At 40.9% G+C, this 19,032-nt stretch overlaps 1 protein-coding gene across 5 annotated transcripts in view; it reads right to left on the bottom strand.

The window, feature by feature from the left end:
* Window positions 1-1,223: 1,223 nt before the first annotated feature.
* The window catches only part of srrm3 (serine/arginine repetitive matrix 3), a 329,821-nt gene continuing 312,012 nt past the window's right edge, over window positions 1,224-19,032 (bottom strand). For all 5 annotated transcript variants that reach the window (XM_073053804.1, XM_073053803.1, XM_073053802.1 and 2 more), the window contains 2 exons: window positions 15,650-15,787; window positions 1,224-2,161 (listed from right to left, as the gene is read on the bottom strand). In XM_073053804.1, the coding sequence (XP_072909905.1) occupies window positions 1,948-2,161; window positions 15,650-15,787 (352 nt within the window). In that variant the 3' untranslated portion in view covers window positions 1,224-1,947. The remainder of the gene's footprint in view (window positions 2,162-15,649; window positions 15,788-19,032) is intronic.

Consider the following 19,032-nt stretch of genomic DNA (forward strand, 5'->3'; position numbering starts at 1 on the left):
CAATTTCTGGTGACAAATAAATTGCCAACCTATCTTTTCCTCTATATTACTTTGCTTCCTGGAATAAACTCAATTTCTTCTTTCTTTTCTTCATAGTGGATATGTCATAAATAGCAGGGCTTGCAAATCATAGGCATTCACTGAAAGTTACAAATGCAACCGCCAAGATGCCGCATAAAATTGCACATCCGCAATTTGTCACTTTCCCCTTGAGAATGCATACAAGGGCACTTGATAGCATATTTCTATGTTTTAATCCAGAGCTGCTCTGGATTAAATCTTTATATGGGATACTGTGAAAAGCATTGATTATCAAATCTACAACTCCAATATGCCAACTCCAGAACTTCAGATGAGTCTTCCAAACCCTGGTTCAAACCTACAGTTTTGAATTACTGAATAATAAATTACAGTGTATTCAAATGCTTAGGTGCTGGTCTGGAAACTGATGTATCTTATACATGGCCTGGGGCAAAGACAATCTTTAACTGTTAGCCACTGGATCTGTCTGTCATGCTCATGTTCTCTAAAGGTTTCATGAAACATCATATTATTCTTCAATCAACAGCTGACTACAACAGTGCTAGAACTTTTAATCAATTTGCACTACTTTTAAATTTTTTATTTTATTTAATTTTAAATATTAAATTTTTAATATATATACTTCTTACTGTAATTTACAGTTTTTACTTATTATGTATTGCAATGTACTGCTGCTGCATAACGACAAATTTCACGACATAGGCCAGTGATGTTAAACCTGACCCTGACTCTGATACTGCTTTCAATTATTCTTTTCACATTTTGCAAAACTAACTATTCAAGTAATTTTTACATAGTTCATGCAGGCAGAGTAGTGGAATTCTAGACACTGGAGAATGGCTATTTAGTGGATGAAGGCTTAACTTAAAATAATGAGTTTAATGAAATATGCATTCTGACTAACAGGATAATGAGTTAAAGTATTGCCTTACAAAAGCCTAGTAATGAGAGAAGAGTAAAAGAAAGGCAATTGCTTTTGCTGCACAACATTTAAACGTATATTTTTGAGGCATTCTTACCAATGCTGTTTAAATAGGCCTCAACTAGCAACCATCTGTAAGTAACTAGAAGGAACACAAATCCACATAAATTGTTTTTTAGGAACATCTGTGTTATACAATACCTATTTGATATCTTAGAGTTGTATTTTTGCTGTTCCCCCCCCCCCCCACCCCATCCCCATTTGCTAACTGTACTCTATTTACAGTGCATAGTTTCCATTTTTGCAACCAGTGACTTAATCCTAATTTCCCTCCCATTGTTACTGGTTCAGATGGAGGAATTTAAGAATGGACTACAGTCATAGCTGGCATTTACAGAAAAAGACCAAGTGCAGAACTTCCATGCTGACTTGTCCACTTGCTCATCTGATGCGTTTTATCCAGAGGCTCTTCAAAAAATATTTGCGCAGAAGCTCATGAAGATTTGTCCAATGAAAATTCCAGTGCTGGTAAATAGCTGCATGTTTATCATTTGGAGGAAGCTGCTGACTTTTGGTTCACATAACTTCATGGAAGAATTCATTTGCTGAGGTTTATAATTGAAGTTTTCTTTTACAAAAAAAAAACATATTCACTTAAATCCCAGCACCAGCCAAATAATTTGAATATCCTGAATGATGTTGACCAGAGAAATACAGGATGGAGACAGATTTAAGATTGCAAAATTGTTATGCACTGCCTTTCATCAGTGCTGAATGATCTGTAAGCCTGGGACCAAGAGCTCATCAAGGCCATCTTGATATAAATATATACTTGTTATAATATAAATCTGGTTGCACTGATCTACTGGGTTTACTGATGCTTGCAGTTTCTCATCCCCTTGTTGTGAAAATGAGTCAGTAGCTGATACTTACGGCTGTAACCCTCAGTTTTACCTGTGCCAGTGTTTTGTTCAGAGCCACTCCTAAAAGCCTGTACTTTCTGAGCTGGTACGACTGTTGTAGCTGGCCGTCCGACTGCGAGTCCGGCTCCGGCTTCTGCTCCTAGTCCGGCTCCGGCTATAGGAGCTGTAACTGTCATAGCTGCGGCTCCGACTTCGGCTGTAGGAGGAGTAAGTGCTGAGGGAGCTGGGTGACGAAGGGCTGGGCCTGTAGTACGGGATAGGCCGCTTACGTGCACTGAATGAGTGGGGATGCCAAAAAAAATGGAGAGGAGATAGGAACGAAGTTGGATTAGTTACCATCCTACACAGAGCACAAGTAATAAAGTTTTGCCACTGTGCCTTTTGAACAGAGCAGGCAAGCTTTCCTGCTTTGGGAATCTGGAGCTTTTCAAAGGAGAAAATATGCTTCCACCCCCACCCCCCAACCCCCGTGCATCAGGCACCATTGCAGGAAAAGTTTCTCAATATGGTTCTTTCTTTCAAAGAATTGAAGAATTGCAAGGGGATTTTCAGAAACATTAACGTCAAGTTACCACAAAGTTGACGTATATGAGGATTTTTGGTAGCACATGCACAATGTTTGACGTAGTTATATTATACAGTCTTTCAAACAAGTCTGACTCATGTCCAATTTAGCATCAGGGCTGTTAAACATGTTAAAAAAAAACAGGGAATATGGAGAGATTTTGTTTCTCAAACAACAACAGGATTAAATTATCTGGAGTGGCCAAATGGTGACATTCACATGGGAATTGGAAATGCGGTTGTAATGCTGCTGCCTGTAAGGAGTTTGTACGTTCTCCCCACGACTGCAGGAGTTTCCCCCGGGTGCTCCGGTTTCCTTCCAGAGTCCAAAGATGTACCGGTTGGTAGCTTAATTGGTCATTGTACATTGTCCCGTGATCATGCTCGGATTAAATCAGGGGTTGTTGGGCACACACCTCAAAGGGCCATAAGGGCCTATTCCCTGTTGTAGCTTAAAAAATAAGTAAATAAATGCGGGAGGTGGGGAGCTATTTTCTAATGCTTAACCAGGCCTAATTTGATCTTATTTTTCAAACTGTTAAAAATCATGATTTTCTGTGATACTAGTTTGAAGTTCTGATTGAAAGTCAGGTGACTTTTTCCTTAGATGTTGCTGTCAGTAAAACGCAGAAAGTAGTTCAGGTAAGTTATTTCTAATAACTAATAAACACAGTTATTTGTGTGGAATCTCAGAAATTTATTTGGCCAAAGTAATCTGGAGCATTGGTGTGCTGTGCTTAATCATTTAAAAAAAAATATTTTAAAGATTAATCGCTTCTTAAACTATATAGTATGTCATGAGCTAATGAATGCCTAATTGTAAGGGCAGTCTGACGCAAGGATGCAGGCACATCTGCTAAAATGATACATCTGATTAAGCTCTTTTTGGGATTAATGGGGGTTATGCTGTGAAATGATTCTATGAAGCCTTTGGCGGTGCACAGATCTTGGGAAGTCAAATGTGAACAGCATGAAAGGACCTTATGACCAAAAAATCTGGCCACATTTGGGTAGGTACCATCACCTGTACGTGTGTAGTATGAATTTATATAGCTGTGTATTGGAAAGGCCAACAATGTACGGGAGGCTATTGCCTGTCAGAAGCACATGCAGTGGACAGATCCTAACACTGACTAAACTCTAGCACTGCCAAACTGAAGCCCAGTAACCTGCGGCAAGTGGCAGGTGCTTCAAATCCATAGGCGTTACTCAGCAGCAGGAAGGACCAACCGGCTGAACAGCTCAAGGGGAATCACTTTGGCACTGCTGCTTCTTGATAATGTGCACAGCAGCAACTTGAAACAGTAGCTGGCATGGACCAGTCGGGTCGAAGGGACCAAGGAGATGGTGGTGGACTTTAGGAGATCTAGGCCTCATATGGAGCCAGTGATCATTAATGGAGAATGTGTGGAGCAGGTTAAGACCTACAAGTATCTGGGAGTACAGTTAGACGAGAAGCTAGACTGGACTGCCAACACAGATGCCTTGTGCAGGAAGGCACAGAGTCGACTGTACTTCTTTAGAAGGTTGGCGTCATTCAATGTTTGTAGTGAGATGCTGAAGATGTTCTATAGGTCAGTTGTGGAGAGCGCCCTCTTCTTTGTGGTGGCGTGTTGGGGAGGCAGCATTAAGAAGAGGGATGCCTCATGTCTTAATAAGCTGGTAAGGAAGGCGGGCTCTGTCGTGGGCAAAGTACTGGAGAGTATAACATCGGTAGCAGAGCGAAGGGCGCTGAGTAGGTTACGGTCAATTATGGAAAACCCTGAACATCCTCTACATAGCACCATCCAGAGACAGAGAAGCAGTTTCAGCGACAGGTTGCTATCGATGCAATGCTCCTCAGACAGGATGAAGAGATCAATACTCCCCAATGCAATTCGGCTTTACAATTCAACCGCCAGGAGTAAGATATGTTAAAGTGCCGGAGTTAGGACTCAATGTATTTAAGTAAACTACTTAAGAACTTTTTAAAAGCTATTATTAATGCTTTTTGAGAGGGTGATTTTAGATGCATATCATATTTTTACTGAGTTAAGTATTGTATGTAATTAGTTTTGCTACAATAAGTGTATGGGACATTGGAAAAAAATGTTGAATTTCCCCATGGGGATGAATAAAGTATCTATCTATCTATCTATCTATCTTCTACACTGCATGACTATTATTCTAGAGCAGATAAGAGGCTGATGGGTTTGGTTTGTCTTTACCAAGAAATCCACAGTAAGCATTGGGTCCTTTAGTAGCTGTTAGAATCATAGAAGATTATGGAATTGTAACAGCATCCATGCTGACCATGATGCCTAACTACACCAATAAACCCTTGCTCCTTTCCAATATATAACCTGTCCACACATTGTAATTACAAACAACAAGGCCCCATCTGATCCCTGTAGTACACTTGTTACAGATATTCAGTAAAAAAAAAACTGCCCATACCCTACTAACCTTTGCCTTTATCTGATTCCTTCCTCTCCAGCCCTTGACCTTTCCCACTCACCTGGCTTCACCTATCACCTTCCAGCTAGACTCCTTCCCCCACCCACTGACCTTTTCCTGGCATCTTCCCCCTTCTCTCTCAGTCCTGAAGAAGGGTCTCAGCCTGAAATATCAACTGTCTATTCATTTCCATAGATGTTGCCTGACCTGCTGAGTTCCTCCAGTGTTTGGTGAATGTTGGATGCAGTTTGGCAAAATGTTTGTGATCCCTATGTTGACCTTCTGGACCAACCTACTGGGCAGGACCTTCTCAAATGAATCAGATCACCTACATTTTCATCCAAGTCACTTATATATATTCCAAACAATTAAGGTCCCAGCACCGATCCCTGCTAACACTTTTCCTGTCCTGCAGCATGACGAAGAAAATTAGCAGAAAGCATATAGAGCAACATTACCTTTGGGAAGAGGGAAGATGAGAGGAGGTGAATGGACTCCCAACATCCACCATGAGCTCTCAGGGATCAATCCACTTATTTGAACTGCAGTGGTGGTGGTGGGGGTGGTCAACAGAAGGTTGACAGAAGGACATGTCAACAGAAGGTGTCATCAGTAAGATATGTCACATGGCCCAGCTGCGACTGTGAGGCAAGACATGCTGCCCTGTATTATCTCTAACAGCTTCAACAGTTACTGCTTAGGCTCACACAAGGAAGATGAGTGAGAGACCGGTTGGCCGCTATGAATGCAGTACCCTGTATAAGGCAGAGGTATGTGGAGGAAATGAATTCCAACTAACATCACAGTAAATCATAATTTTATCAGTTTAAAAATAAGATCAAATTAGGCCTGGTTAAGCATTAGAAAGTAGTAGGAAGTGGACTGTAAGGACGACAGTCCATAACGACCGCTTTAATAGTGTGATGCAAACCCTGATGCTTCTGGTTCGCTTTGTATCAAGTTATTGGCGGCCATTCCAAAGTAAAACAGCATTTGTAAAGTCAGCCTCGCTTCTTCAGATGAGGGAATTGCCATGTGTTGACAGTCTCTTTGTGAAGCGTTACATTGGTTACTGTTCACAGGTACTGACTTGAGGTGGTAACTCAAGTTCTCTTTCTACAGATGCTGCTTGACCTCCTAATTATTTCCAGTATTTTCTATTTTTTAAAAATTTTATTTCAGATTTCCAGCATCTTCCATATCTTTCATTTTGACTGCTGTTTATTTGGTTTACTTATGTTACAATGTAATTTAATTAGACATCAGTTGATGTCTTTGGTTGTTACAAGGCAACTGGTGAGATCAGAATTGGGTCAAGATCTGATACCCTGCACTCCAACAGCTTCAACAGTTACCGCCTAGGCTCACACAAGGATGATGAATCAGCGACCTGTTGGTCGCTATGAAAGTGGTACCCCCTGTATAAGACAGAGGTACAGGGAGGAAACTAGGAAAAAAAAATGTGGTGCTTAATCCCAAATCGTTTTAAATTGGGCATGAGTCATGGCTGTGCGTGGTTTCAGTTCAGGAAGGGACCCCCTTGAATTGCCAGGCTCTTGTCAAACTCATCAATGGACTGGATTATACTCTTAAAACGCACATTAAATTCTGATATACAAAGGAAGTGCAATTAAAACACCTCCATAAAGCTAGACAGAATTACTGTTTTAAAAAAAAGCCAAATGACTTGCTTTCCAAAGTTTCAATTACTGAAGATCACAACATTTACACAGATGCAAGGTGATTAAATTCACTATTAGATTAGGGAATCATCAATTACGAAGAAACGCAATCTGGAGAAAAAACTTATCCCATTATCAATCAGGCTGAGAAAGCTTTGGCTTTTCAAAATTTGCAAACTTGACAGAATCATCAAATTATCACAAACAGATTAGAAGACACCAATCGCAGTCTCCATCATTTTTGCGTCAGTATTTTCCACAAAGTTCATCAATATATCAGCTTGGCCCCTTGTGAAACAATAGCCCCCATTATTTCACCAACTCTCAGAACCAGAGCTAGCAATTTATATTTTGCTCTGGAAATACGTATTTAATGAAAACTACTACAAATTCATGAAAGTGACTGGAAGTTGCATTGTATCCACCTACGTACATCCAATCAAAATTACTGATTTCAATAGAAGTCAAGGAATGGATCATTTTAGTTTTTATGTGGAAAACACTGAAACACAAACATTTGATTGTAAGTGCAAAGTTCATTAAAAGCTATTAAAATGTAGGAAGAAGTTACAAAAATAATTAGTTGAAAGCCTGTGCTGTCCTTTGGAAAGATCAGGTACACCAGGTCTACAAGAGGTGAATATAACATTGGTTAGTATCATGTTAGATAAGAAAGGGCCTGCTCAATGGAGTGGGGGAAATTCCAGGTACTTATCAAGATGACTGTCATATGTGGAAAGGTCAAATTCCAAAGGCATATCCCAAAATACCTCCTGCAATGAGACCTCAAGTAAAACTGGGCCACAAACATTTGCAGCTGCTAAATCGTGTTTGTTGATCTTCATGTTTGTGAATTGCAGACGACAGTTCAAATTAGAGGACTTGCTAATTCTCTTCCAGCTTTCTGGGATTGGCGGTTTAGTAAGGTGGGATGGTAACACAAAAGCTCTTGAAATTAATTAGTATTCAGCTCATTTGCCCTTTCCTTTGGGCCAAGCTGTCCAGTAAATGATTTTATCAAGCAAGCTGCTATAATGTGAGCAGGTTTAGAATATTTACTATGTTCCTGTCCTCAGTATGCCAAATGGGATGGCTTTCAAAATGTAAATGACACACCTCATCCAAAAGAAAGGAGGAAGTGTCGACAACAACCATCGGGCCAAACTGGCAACCTCTGCAGAAGAGCAGAAACAGTCTTACTTGAAAATCCAACTATTGCAGGAGAATGATTGGCAAATTGAAGCAGGATTGCTTTCAAATGATGATTTTAAAGAACTTCATGAAAAATTCACCAGTGAGCAGTCCTTCATAAACTTGCAGTCCCAAAGAGCAAGACCAATATCTGTTAGATGGTTGTGTGATTTGCTGCTGTTAGCAAAGAAGCAATGATTAATTTTTGTGCAAGATCAGATCTGCACCAGACTCAGATGATGTCCTTGTGGCATGGCCTTTATTCTACATTCCTTCCTTTAATATTTATGGTACATAAAGAACATCACTCCAAAAATAATGAAATATATTGTTACTCTAATCTACCCACATTAGGGGATGAAGAGCTTAAATCAGCCAGATGGCTGAAATAGTCAATTATTAGCAAATTACTTAACAGTATGATTTACAAACAGTCAAGAAGAATGTTTGAACTCATTAAAATGTAAGATAACATCTAACATATTAAAAAATGGGGCAAGGTTTGATTGGAACACATGGCCTGATTTATTCTCTACTGACTGGGAAACTTGAACCTTTTTATTTTAGTTACCTATCACAAAAGAATAAAAAATCAGGAGTCAGGTACAGAATATAGCAATGCTCCCTTTCATATTGCCTTTAGTGTAAGCCTTAATTAGACTTCTTGTTTTTCAGGAGAACACTGATAATCTGCACTAAGGTAACTAGGCACAGACAACCCAACCTCATTCAATATACACTTATCACTAGCAGACAGTACAAGACTGCCAGTGGGCTAGATTTATGGCTTGGAGATTAAAGTCAGTATGGTAACCTGCTGACTTTCCCTTCTAGGTGATCTGAGATGATTTAAGATTTTGAGGAGTCAGCGGTTTGATACGTGCAGCTATGCCTTGTTCATTGTTTATGCTTAACTTGGGATAAAGGGGGATTATACTAAAGCGTGGGTCCAGTGGACAGAAACAATGGCAGAAAGTAGTTAATGGCACCAAGTTCTGACACCATGACATCAGCTGAATTGCAAGTACACTCTGAAAGTTTGCACAATAGATTAAAGGCCCCCGTTGTCAGAGAGGCTTCTGCTGCGATGAGTTACTACTCAAATGATTTAGTAGGGACAGAGAGAGAAATGTTGGCCGTACAGAGATGGGATGCTCTTCTTTAACTGCCTCACAAAATGGGGTTCAGGATGGGAGAGCGTCACTCCAATGCAGAGGAGCAGTTACCCAGGTAACCAGAATCAGATGGAGCAATCTTCGCCAAAACCTTCAAGTGGGAGGAGAAATGAGACAAAAGACAAACTGAAATAACATTATACAATTTGGAGCAGTACACAATGAAAGCCTTTTCAGGGCTTTGAGTTTAATCATCCTACACATGTGGAGAATCATAACGTTAAATATGGAGGATCTTTATACGTGACTCAAGTCATCCAAAGAGAAACATACCCTAAAATGCTGACAATATAATGATATAACTGGAGCATAACCAGACCCAGATAGAAATGGAACATTTATTTGATACAGCTAAATTTCATCAATAGATTTATCACTGATTTCCAGTGTTAAAAGAATAACTGGATGGCATACAAACAAAAGCCTTCACTGTATCTTGGTTTATGTGACAACGATAAAGGAATACCAATAACCATTGATAGCAAGTGCCTCATCTGCCAGGCATCTCAAAGCATGTCACTTCCAATATATAGCCTTATTTGTAGTCACCCTCACCCGCATCTCCTCCATTTCTCAGACATCTGTGCTTACCCCACCCTCCCATCACCCTCACAGGGCTAGAGTTCCTTTTGTCCTCACCTATCACCCCAAGAGCCTCCACGTCCAACACATCATTCTCCACCACAGCTTCTGCTGTCTTCAATGGGACCCTAACTCCAAATGCATCTTTGCCTCTTTCCACTCCCTGCTTTCCGCAGAGGGATCGCTTCCTCTGTGATTCAGTTGTCCATTTGTCTCTTCCCACTAATCTCCCTCTTGGTATGTATATCTGAAAATGACAGAAATGGTACATCTGCCCCTATACCTGCTCCCTCGCCTCCATTCAGTGCCCCAAACAGTCTTTCCAGGTGAGGCAACATTTCACCTGCAAACCTGTTGGGGTTGTTTACTGCATCCGCTGCTCTAGATGAGGTCTCCGCTGCACTGGTGAGGCCCGGCGTAAGTTGGGGGACCGCTTTATCAAGCACCTCTACTCTTTCTGAGAAAAGTGGAATTTCCCAGTAGCCAATCATTTTAACTCCTCTTCGCGTTCCCATTCTAACATGCTGGTCTATGGCTTCCTCTTTAGCTACGATGAGGCCACCTCATGACAATTATCACCTCGCAACTTCTTATTTCATCCCCTCTCCCCCACCTTCTTATTTTGGCATCTTCCCCCTTCCTTTCCTACACTGATGAATGGTTTTGGCCGAAATGTCAACTGTTGATTCATTTTCATAGATACTTCCTGACCTGCTGAGTTCCTCCAGAATTTTATGTGAGTCCCTACTGAAGTTTATTGTTGGGCTAAATACAGAATCTACATCCCAGGAGGACCCTAGACCAATCAATAGGTTATATTCTTCGTACCGAGCTCTTGCAATAACTATGCTTCTCTTGCATTTGTGGGAAGGAAATACATTCTTGTCAAGGTGCACGGAGCGACTAAATCTCTCAGTGGATTATTTATGAACATGCATATTCAGATGACACTGAATGACTGTAAATCTCAGAAAATATCAAATTGTCTTATAAAATTTACGCTCTAAGATAGGATTACTCCACTATTTAAGCATCCATTTTTGCACCTTTACACTACCACCCATTACTCAGGGTAATGAAAGATCACTGAACTGAGATGATAAATTCTGTTTCTATCTGCAGAAATCATGCCTGACCTATTGAACATTTCCAGCGACTTACATGTATATTTGCTGATGGAGATCCCTGAATGGGATGTGGATTAATGTCATCACTATATTGAGTGTAAGCATCCACAATTGGTCACACAATCAGTCCTAACATTAATTCCAATGTAAAAGTGAAACCAAGTTCTATTAAGGTATTTTCATTTGTTGTTAAATAAAAATCTGAATGAATTAAAACTAAAGATTTGCTTTTTTTTGCTGTTACTGTGTAGGAAGAAGGTTAATAACATAAATCTTCTCCAAGATGAAATAAAATTTTAAATCATATCAGTGAGCAAGCATTTATAACACCAGATTCAGATTTGCCCATTCCTGAAAGTGTCTGAGTTCTACAGGTAGTACAAATTCTGAATCCGGGCTTAGTTTTTAAAAATGCTATTTGGGTCACCCATACTTTCAGAAACTGTTATTATGGTGATTTCCTTCCATTTTCAGACAGCCCAGTAGTGTAGCAATTAGCATAATGATTTACATTGCCAGCAATTACCACGTGGGATTCAATACCTGCTCCTGTCTGTTTTTAATGTTTCAATGTACAAATAAAGATAATCTTTAATCTTTATGAAGGATCGAAACCGGAACTGTGGGACCAAGCTGAAAGCAGGTTTGCCACTCAGGATGTGACCCATGGGAAAGTGATGGTGCTATTCAGGAGCTCTTCCCATGGTAGCCGCAGGATGCCTTGGAAATGAGGGGAAACGGGAGAGGAACATGGCAAACAGGAGATGGGAAGGCAGAAGGACAAATCTGGAAGAATGGCACACATGGGCCAGGGCCACTGTGCCTCATTCTTCGAGTTAATCCATTCCACCATGGCCAGGAGTGCGCTAGAGCCCCAAATGTAAAAGCTAAACTACAAGGAGCGGCCTAAGTATTCTGAGGCAGAGTTTGTACTCCACTCATTCCTTCTTCCTCCCTATTTCCTCTAATACTGTACTACCCTCTCAAACTAACCCATTATGTTCCTTTAAGTGTTTTATATATGCACAGAATGTAGAAGGGGCTTTTGCATTGTACAAGAGGAGCTGGAAATCTGGACCAGTGTGCAACCTAAAATTATTTAGTTCATGGAGTGAACAGCTTGGTGACCAGCCTTGTTTAGTTCTCAAAGTGCCAGTGCTACCGTGGCCTTCAGAATATTGACTGGTCCACTCTCGCTTTTTATTGAAGTGTGCAGCAGATTAGAAACCCTCACTGCTTCAGAGCAGGATAATTAAAATGCCAAATAACAAAAGGCTTTATTTGGCATTGGGGAGTATCAATTGGCCTAAGCTCAGTTCACAGTATATGGATATATAGGGATACAAATTAACTGCCTGGAGATTGTGTGTTAAACTGGTAAGGCCAATCAGACTGTGTAGTTCAACAGCGAACTGAAGGTTCTCTGGATTGCAGGACCATCTGGCTGTCTTCCCAAATGTTAAATCACTTGGACAGGGCTGCAAGTGTGTTGGAACTTCTTGTTCTGTTAAGCAACTCTGCATTGTTAGAGTAATTATTAAGGAATCTCAGTTTTTTAAAGAATCTCTAATTCTTTAACTCCTTTTAATTCTTACATGTGAACTTCAACACATGGAAAACTCTGTGCTTTTACTTGAACTTGCATCATCCTAATTGCATTCTCTAACGTTTGTTTAAAATCCCTCCACAGCCTCACATTTCCGTATTTCTGGAATGTCTTTCTAGACTCAGAACTGAGATGGAACACACCTCTGGAACAAACCCCTCAGTACACCACGTCTGTGCCAACCACAGTGCCAAGTTAAACTAACCTCATCTGCCTGTGCACAACCCAGAGCTCTCCATTCCCTGTATGCTCCTGCGCCTGTCTAGATGCTTCTTGGATGCCACCCCTGTATCTGTCTCCACTACCACCCCTGGCAGTATATTCCAGTACTCACCACTCTCAGTATAAAAAACTTGGCCCGCACGTCTCCTTTAAACTTTCACCCTCCCACCTAAAAGATGTGCCCTTTAGCATTTGACATTTATACCTTGGAAAAGAGACACTGACTGTCTAGACTATCTATGCCCTTCTGCATATCGCCAGTTTTTGCACATAGAATACAGAACAGTGCAGCACACTACAGACGCTTTGGCTCATAATGTTGTGCCAATTTCTTAACCTACTCTAAGATCAATTTATCCAACCCTTCCCTCACATATAAACCTCCATTTTTCTATCATCCATGTACCTGTCTAAGAGTCACTTAAATGTTCCTAATATATCTGCCTCTAGTGCCACTCTGGGCACTGTGTTCCACACTCTTACCGTGCTCTGTGTAAAATAATCTATCTCTGATGTTCCCCTTTACTTGCCTCCAATCACCTTGAAATTATGACCCCTCATATTAGCCATTTCTGCTCTGGGAAAAAGGTGCTTGCTGTGCACTCTATCCATGCCACTTTTACATCTCTATCAAGTCACCTTTCATCCTTTTTCGCTCCAAGGAGAAAAGCCCCCACTCACTAAACTTAGTTTTAGAAGTCGTGTCCTCCAGTCCAGGCAGCATCCTGGCAAATTTCCTCGGCTCCATCCCTAAAGCTTCCCCATCCTTCCTATGATGAGATGACCCGAACTGAACAGAATACTCCAAGTGTGCTCTAACCAGACTCCTCTAGAGCTGCAACAATACCTCACAGCTCTTGATCTTAATTTCCCAATGAAGGCCAACACACTATTCCCCTCTTCTCTATTAATTTGCATGGCAACTGAGGCATCTATAGGTATGCACCCCGACGTCCTCAGTGCTAAGGATCCTGCCACTAGCCCTGTATTCTGCCTTCAAATTTTACCTTAAAAGTAAGTCACTTCACACTTTTCCTGGTTGAACTCCATCTCCCACTTCACAGCCCATTTCTGTGGGCAAGTTAATTTGGAATCCATGCCAGGAAAAGTCCTTGGTAAGCAGGATTCAGTTGAATCCCAAGGGATTCCACGAGGGGTGATTGATAAGTCCGTGGCCTAAGGCAGAAGGAGTCAATTTTAGAAAACCTAGCACATTTATTTTTCAACATAGTCCCCTCCTACATTTACACACTTAGTTAATAACTCAATCAGTTAATAACTCATCAGGGATGATTGATAGGTTCGTGGCCTAAGGTAGAAGGAGATGAGCTATTAATTTCAAACTGTTTTTCTCATCACTCAAAGAGTTGAACTGCATGTGCATGTAACGAGAGCTGTATAACTCATCTCCTTCTACCTCAGGCCACAAACTTATCAATCACCCATGCTGTGGACATGTCCAAGACCCGTATGCTCCACAACCGCTGGAATAAGTGTGTAAATGTAGGAGGGGACTATGTTGAAAAATAAATATGCTAGGTTTTCTAAAATTGACTCCTTCTACCTTAGGCCACAAACTTATCAATCACCCCTCATAGTTTCTCAGCTCTTTATTTAGTTTGCTTAGTATTTGGATTTCTATTTGTGCTTTAAAATAAACTGAAACCTTGGAATTAAAACCGCTCATCGTTGTTGACTCCCAGAAGAACCGTAAGGATCAGAAAATAAACCAAGATCCAATAATGGTAAATATTAACCAATTGGTTAACCACAAATTTGGTTGTTGAGAAGATGGCAAAAATCAAAAATTAGTCAGAATATTAAGTAAGGCACCACAGTCGCGTAGCAGTTAGCGTAATACTATTACAGCTCCGGGAATTTTGGAGTTTGGAGTTCAGTAATGAGTCACGTAATGTCCCTGGGTACCCCAGTTTTCTCCGGGTTAATTGGTCCCTGTTAGGGTTAATCGGGGGTCTGGGGTTGCTGGGGCAGTGTGGCTCACAGAGCCAGAAGGACCGACTCCATTCTGTATCGCTAAATAAAAAACACATATACCCAACACACAAACAGGCCCTACGGCCCATTGCTGACCGCGATGCCCAACTCAACTAAATCTCTTCTGCTTACACTTGACCCCTATCCCTCCATTGCCCGCATATTCATGCATCTGTCTAAAAGTGTGAAGGAACAAACTCTTTGCTCTTCCCCCCGGTTGCTGAGTCTCGTGCAGGAAGGGTATGCTCTATACAAATATATAATAGACAACTGATGTTGAGATGAACAAGGCTTCAGTGGCAAGCAAACCCATAATATATTTTTGCACTGGTGTTATGTATATGGGATAACACACATATATTTAAAGAGCACTACATTTTTGATCCACTTATTTTTCTGTGAAGCTTCTCATCTAAATTCACTCCACCCAAGTCTGCAGTCTTTGAAGTAAGACGGGTAGGCTCTTTACAGACCATCTCAGTGCCATCGCATTTGGCAACCAGATACCACCCAGGGTCAGCTGGACAGCAACTTACCGTCAGAAGTATTACTGCTCAGTGTGAGTCAGCAGACAAGCAATCAACAAAACACTTGCAAATTCAAAAACTGGGCTTGCTATTTATTGATGATCAGTTATTCTTCTAACAATTTTGCAAGCTTTCCAGTCAAGATCATTGAAGCAAGGAGAGCAATTCCACCTCTGCCGGATGCTCCATCCCAGTGAAATATGGCATAAACACACCGGGATGCCCTACTCAATTTCTGGGAGGAGTTAGAAAGGCACATAAACTTTGGCCAATATACTGCACATAACTTCATACACTAGCAAACAGAGCAAGCATTCAGATGTCAGAAGTTTTAAAAATACGTAGACTTATTTTAAACTATCCCGTCTTCACAACCAACCTGCAAAACAAACCTAAGAATGAAGGTTTAGGTGAACATAGGAATTACAAATGAGAAGAGATTAAAAAGAAAAAAAAAATCAAATTGTCATTTGATCACACAAGGAATCTACTATAACATCTCTTATAACTGTGCTAAAATATCACTATACTCACGATAAGATGAGATCTGAATAGCTGTAAAGAATACATAGTCAGTAAGTGTTTCTTCCCTTTCTTACTAATTCCTAAGTAAACCCCAGTGAAGAATGGCAGCTGGGCCCAGCCAGTGTTGTACCTTGTAATCCGACGGGGCTCCATGAAACTGGGTGAATCTCGCCTTCGCTTTCTAATGGGCGAGTAGCTTCTTGATCGACGGCGATGCCTCTCTACTTCAGAGTCGTGGTGCCGTGCTCCCATGTCACTATCCCTTTCTCTGTTACAAGGAGAAAATGACGGATAACAGTACAGGCAAAAATTACAGGACGCCCCTGCCTACTTTAACTCCTTTTCTAACTGGCTTCGTCTTGTGCAATAACGCAAGTCAATACCGAGACAGTGACGTCATTAATAGGAAGCCCAGGCCTAGCAGCAGTTGACTTTGCTGTCCCTGGCTGAATGAGTCACCAGTGGAAGGAGATATCTAGGTTTATTACATTTTGATGGAAGCTCAGAGAATGCATTTGAACTTGACTGTGCTTTCCCCAACAGTCAGCTGCCGGGTGAATATTGTAGAGTGATAATCTACTAGAATTAGGAAGGAGTTTGACTCACTATTGCTGGTTCACTCACCAGATACTGTCAGATGCAGTGAGTATTTCCAGCACTTTGTTTTCATCTCACTGTCAAGGTCTAATATTAGACTGCTCTTCATAAAATGCTAATTACTAATAATGAGCCTGAGTCATTTTTAATCTGTGGCACGGTGGCACCAATAAATATGTAAATAGTTCAAAGTAAATTTTATTATCAAAGTACATATATGTCATCATATACAACCCTGAGATTCAATTACTTGTGGGCATACACAGTAATTGCTGTAATAGATTCAATGAAAGACTGCTGAACGAGAGCATTCATCCAGAGTTCATAGGACAATGAACTTTGTAAATACAAAAAGAGAAAATAATATTAATAATAAATAAATAAACAATAAATATTGAGAACAAGAAATGAAGAGCCCTTGAAAGTGAGTCTATTGGTTGTGGGAACATTTCAATGATGGGACAAGTGCAGATGAGAGAAGATACCCCCTTTGGTTGAGGGGTGGTACTTGTTCCTGAATCTGGTGGTGTGAGTACTGAGGTACTACCTTCTTCCTGATGGCAACAGTGAGAAGAGAGCACGTCCTGGGTGGTGAGGGCCCTAGATGATGGACGTTGTTTTCCAGCGACAGTGTTTCATGTAGATGTGCTCAATGGTTGGAACAGCTTTACCCACGATGGACTGGGCTGTACCCACTTATTTTTGTAGGATTTTCCATTCAAGGGTGTTGGTGTTTCCATACTAGGCTGTGATGCAGCCAGTCAGTACACTCTCCACCACACATCTATAGAAGATTGTCAAAGTTTTGGATTTCATGCCGAACCTCCGTGAACTCCTAAAGAAGTGGAGGCACTGCTGTGTTTTCTTTATAATTGCACTAACGTGCTGGGCCCAAGACAGGTCCTCTAAAATAGTAACACCTAGAATGTAAAGTTGCTAACCCTCTCCACATCTTATCCTCTGATGAGGACTGGCTCATGGATCCCTTGCTTCCTCCTCCTGAATTTAATAATCATCTCTTTGGTCTTGCTGACATTGAGTAAGAAGTTGTTGTTGTGGCACCACTCAGCCAGATTTTCAATCTCCTTCCTATATACTGATTTGTCACCATTTTTAACTTGGCCTATGACGATAGTGTCATCAACAAACTTAAATATGGATGGCTTAACCACACAATCTGTACAAGGGGCTAAACACGTAATAGAATCGCACAAAATGAATGACAGGTAAGGACTGTATCTGTGCCAGTTGAAAAATTCCTATCCAATGAAATCCCACCTTCTAACACTGGCTCTGTAGCTGTACAGGTCACAGTCTGTCAAACACAGATACAAGTCCTTCATAATGGCATCTGCCTCTACAATCCGTTCAGTGAGTTCCAGATCCTTGTGATCCTTTGAGTGAAAAGGCTTTTCCTCACCACCACTTTAATCTGTTTACCAATCATTTAAAATTGATACACTATGGTTTTAATCTCCTTGCTAAAGGAAAAAAATTAATTCATCTTTATTCTCTTCATATTTTATGCACCTGAACTGTTCTAAAGAAAACAAGTTTTGCTCATCCGAGCACTGGAGATTCTGCAGATGCTAGAAATCTTGAGCAACACACACAAAATGATGAAGGAACTCAGCAGGTCAGACAGCCTCTACGGAGGGGAAACAGTTGAAATGTTGGGTCAAGGTCTTCCTCCATCATTTTGTGTGTTGCTCAAGATTTCCAGCATCCACAGAATCTCTGGTTCAATAGATACAATTAATGTCAGAGAAATGTATACAATATACATCCTGAAATTCTCTTTCTTCGCAAACATCCACGAAAACAGAGGAGTGTCCCAAAGAATGAACAGTAAATGCTAGAAACCCAAAGCCCAACCACCCCCAGTTCACTCCCTCCCACACACAAGCAGCAGCAAGGCAACGACACCCCCCAGCCCCACCGGCAAAAAAGCATCAGTGCCCCCCACAGAGCACTCAAGTCTGCAGCAAGCATCAATAAAGACACAGACTTGCAGTACCCCAAAGAGTACTTGTTCACCTGGTAATTCGATATACCACAGGCTCTCTCTCTCCCTAATAAGGGAAAAAGAGGAGTCTCCGTTTCACAGTGAGAGGGGAGACATAACAAACAACTAGCTGATTTACGATGTTGAAAAGTGCTCGGATAAGCAAAAATAGTTTTCTTTAGAGCAGAGGAAGCTGACGGGAAACTTAATTCTTGTATTCTATTATAACCACCTTAGTTGCTTGCTAATTAAAGAAACTTCCCAAATGCCTTTTTAATCTGTTCTGCTGGCTTTAGGAATTTGTTGCTCTACCCCTATCAATACTCCTCTATTTATTACATTATTCCATACCTTGTTGTACCTCACACTTCACTGGATTATGCTCCTTTCATAGTTTTTCTAACCAAGTAACCATCTATATCTCCCTGCAGTTTAGACCTTTTTTCTTCCTGGTCAAGCACATGGCCAATTTTTATATCGTGCACCCTACCATTAAGGCTTAAATCAGGAATATATATCTCAAAAAGCAAAGGAGCAAGTTCTGAGCTCTTTAGAACCACAGTGGTAAAAAGCTTCCTGATGAAAAAAAACCACCCATCAATCTTTACCCTTCGCTTTCTGGCAATTGTGGATCCAGTTTGTCAACCCAATTATCACTCATCCTTAGATCCCATAGGATGTTACTTTTTGACATGCCTGTCAAGTAGAACCTTGCTGAAAGCTTTACTAAAATCTATATAGGCTACTTCAGAGTTTGCATTAACCCCCCCTGCTACTGCCTCAAAAAAATCAATCACTTAAGTCTGACATGAAATACCCCCCCATCCATGCTGAATGTCCCTCATTAACCTGTGTCTTTCTAAGGGAATGTTCAAACTGTCCGTCAGAATGGATTCCAATACTGCCTCCAA

The sequence above is a fragment of the Hemitrygon akajei genome, chromosome 8, assembly GCF_048418815.1.
Source record: "Hemitrygon akajei chromosome 8, sHemAka1.3, whole genome shotgun sequence".
Taxonomy (NCBI): Eukaryota; Metazoa; Chordata; class Chondrichthyes; order Myliobatiformes; family Dasyatidae; genus Hemitrygon; species Hemitrygon akajei.